The 2,112-nt window shown below is 48.6% G+C and overlaps 1 protein-coding gene across 3 annotated transcripts in view; it reads left to right on the top strand.

Moving 5' to 3' along the window:
* LOC107715796 (AMME syndrome candidate gene 1 protein-like) overlaps positions 1-2,112 on the top strand; it is a 30,232-nt gene continuing 28,120 nt past the window's right edge. For all 3 annotated transcript variants that reach the window (XM_016522000.1, XM_016522007.1, XM_016522016.1), the window contains exon 1: positions 1-1,349. In XM_016522000.1, coding sequence (XP_016377486.1) covers positions 907-1,349 — 443 coding nt within the window. In that variant the 5' untranslated portion in view covers positions 1-906. The remainder of the gene's footprint in view (positions 1,350-2,112) is intronic.

Raw genomic sequence — 2,112 nt, 5'->3', positions numbered from 1 at the left:
ACTAGCCTACGTCCTGGGCTCTGTACTCCGGCGTGAAAGTAGAGAATACTAGTCCGAGCGCTTCAGATGATCGCATAGGATATTTTCTCCACCGCAACCGAGCTAATGTTAGCAGCTGTGAGCGGAACACTCAGCGAGACCGGGGGAATCCACTTCTGACGGAGGCCATGCTATTATGCCGCTTGAAAATGTACCAGAATAAACGGATGACAGCGCTCCGATCCGTCGAAGGAAAACTTTTGGGTTCAGTTTACACGGCGGGCTTGCAGTAAAAAAGGTCGTGCGGCTAACGGGGTCCCGAAGGCCGGTGTGAAGCGTGGAGCCGTGGCTGGCATGGTGCGGTCACGCATGCAGCCGAACCGCATCGACTGAACGCCGCTCTGACTGCGTCGCTTCTCGGGTCGGCTAATGTTCATGAGGCGTGTATGGGTCCTGCGTACTCGAGATCCCCACTCCCTCACAGGGAGACCTGAATCCGAGCTGCTCTACGGGCCACATATTTGCCAAGCTTGACTGTCATTTCATGTATGGATGGACGCGTGCATGCTTTGACAGAATCCTGCGTGCATCGTTGCAGTTGGCACAGTGCATCCCAAGGAGGGGCTGTTACTCTAGCAAATATACATTGGCTCCGTCGAAGCGTTTAATTTGCGGAGGCTCGCGGCTGCCTGTCTCCCTAAGAACATTACGTAAGGCTGCAGCGTACGCTACGTCTTTTCGAAGTTAAAATATCGGGTGACATTGCAGTCTCTCCCCTCTCTGTTGGGGAGATATAACGTACGCTCCTCTCGGTTATTACGTCTGTCAAAGGAAGGGAAGGTGGAGCATTGTCCGTCGTACGTGCTGACGCAGTGGGATTTCTACGTGTGGTCTGCGTTTCGGCCCGCCCTTCCCGCGGTGACGGTGATGGGTCGGAAGCGGTGTGTCGGTGCAGATTGTTCGAAGATGGCGGCAGGGTGCTGCGGGGTGAAGAAGCAGAAGTTGTCGGGATCCCCCGGGGCTGGGGGTCCCGGCGGGGCGTGCAGCGGAATAGCCGGGACCGGACATTGTGGATCGGAATTGGGGATCGGGTCGTCGTCGACTGTTGTGGCCGGGAACGTGAATCGGGTGAACGGCCTGGGGGGTCCGGGGGGTAGTAGTAGTAGTAGCAGCAACAACACCACCAATGCTCTGTCCCCAACTCCAGGAGGCTACAACTCCACCGGCCTCTCCCCGACTCTCAGCCCCGGCTCCGGAGCCAGGAAAATGGTCGTTTCGGCGGAGATGTGTTGCTTTTGCTTCGACGTGCTTTATTGCCATCTGTACGGATACCAGCCTCCTCGAACACCCAGGTTTACAAACGACCCCTAGTAAGTAACGTTAGCAAGATGGCTATTTTGACCTGCTTTGCTACAACAACAGATGGTGTGCTTTCCTGTTCTCTGTGCTCGAACCAGTAAGTTTAAAGTCTTCGTGCTCATGGGCGAAGTTTTGCTCGTGGCTGTGTCGGTCTGATGCCGCTATTGTCATGATAATTACTTTGTTTTATGCCCATACACACCAAATGCAGTAATTAATAGTTTACTTGCTAACCCAGCTAATCCAAGCCCTCTCGATTAAAAAAAAAAAAAATCTACTGTCATGTTTCCAAGCTCATGTTTTCTAATAAAAAAGTAATTAATAAAGTATAAGTATATAAATTTTATTAATCGTCAAATTACTGGAATCAGTATACATATTTGATAAATAAATCTAATATGTGGGGTTAAAAGTTTTTTTAGATGTGTAATTTCGAAGACTGAGAGTAAAATTAATCTGTCATTAATGCGCTCGTTAATTGGGTAAAGCAATTTTCTGTTCTCTGAAAGAGATTAAATGGGTGTTAGCCTGCTCTTCTTTAAGCTTCTCTGCAAGCTAACATGCTAACCAACAAACACGATTCTCATTCGCCGAATATTTGCCTTTTTTCTGTTTAGCTCTGTTCTCTTTCTTTTCCCATTTAGTTAGATTTTTCCAAAAACACCGAGTGATATTTCTTTTTTTATTCAATTTGAAGCTGTTTTCAATGGTTAGCTGAAGTGAGCTAGTAAGCTAACAAAGCCCAAGAGTTGTTTACTTTTCCCACAGATATTT

This window comes from Sinocyclocheilus rhinocerous, unplaced genomic scaffold (genome assembly GCF_001515625.1).
Source record: "Sinocyclocheilus rhinocerous isolate Xijiao unplaced genomic scaffold, SAMN03320098_v1.1 scaffold1967, whole genome shotgun sequence".
Lineage (NCBI taxonomy): Eukaryota > Metazoa > Chordata > Actinopteri > Cypriniformes > Cyprinidae > Sinocyclocheilus > Sinocyclocheilus rhinocerous.
The sequence above is the reverse complement of the archived record's forward strand: the minus strand, read 5'-3'. Positions and strand labels throughout refer to the sequence as shown.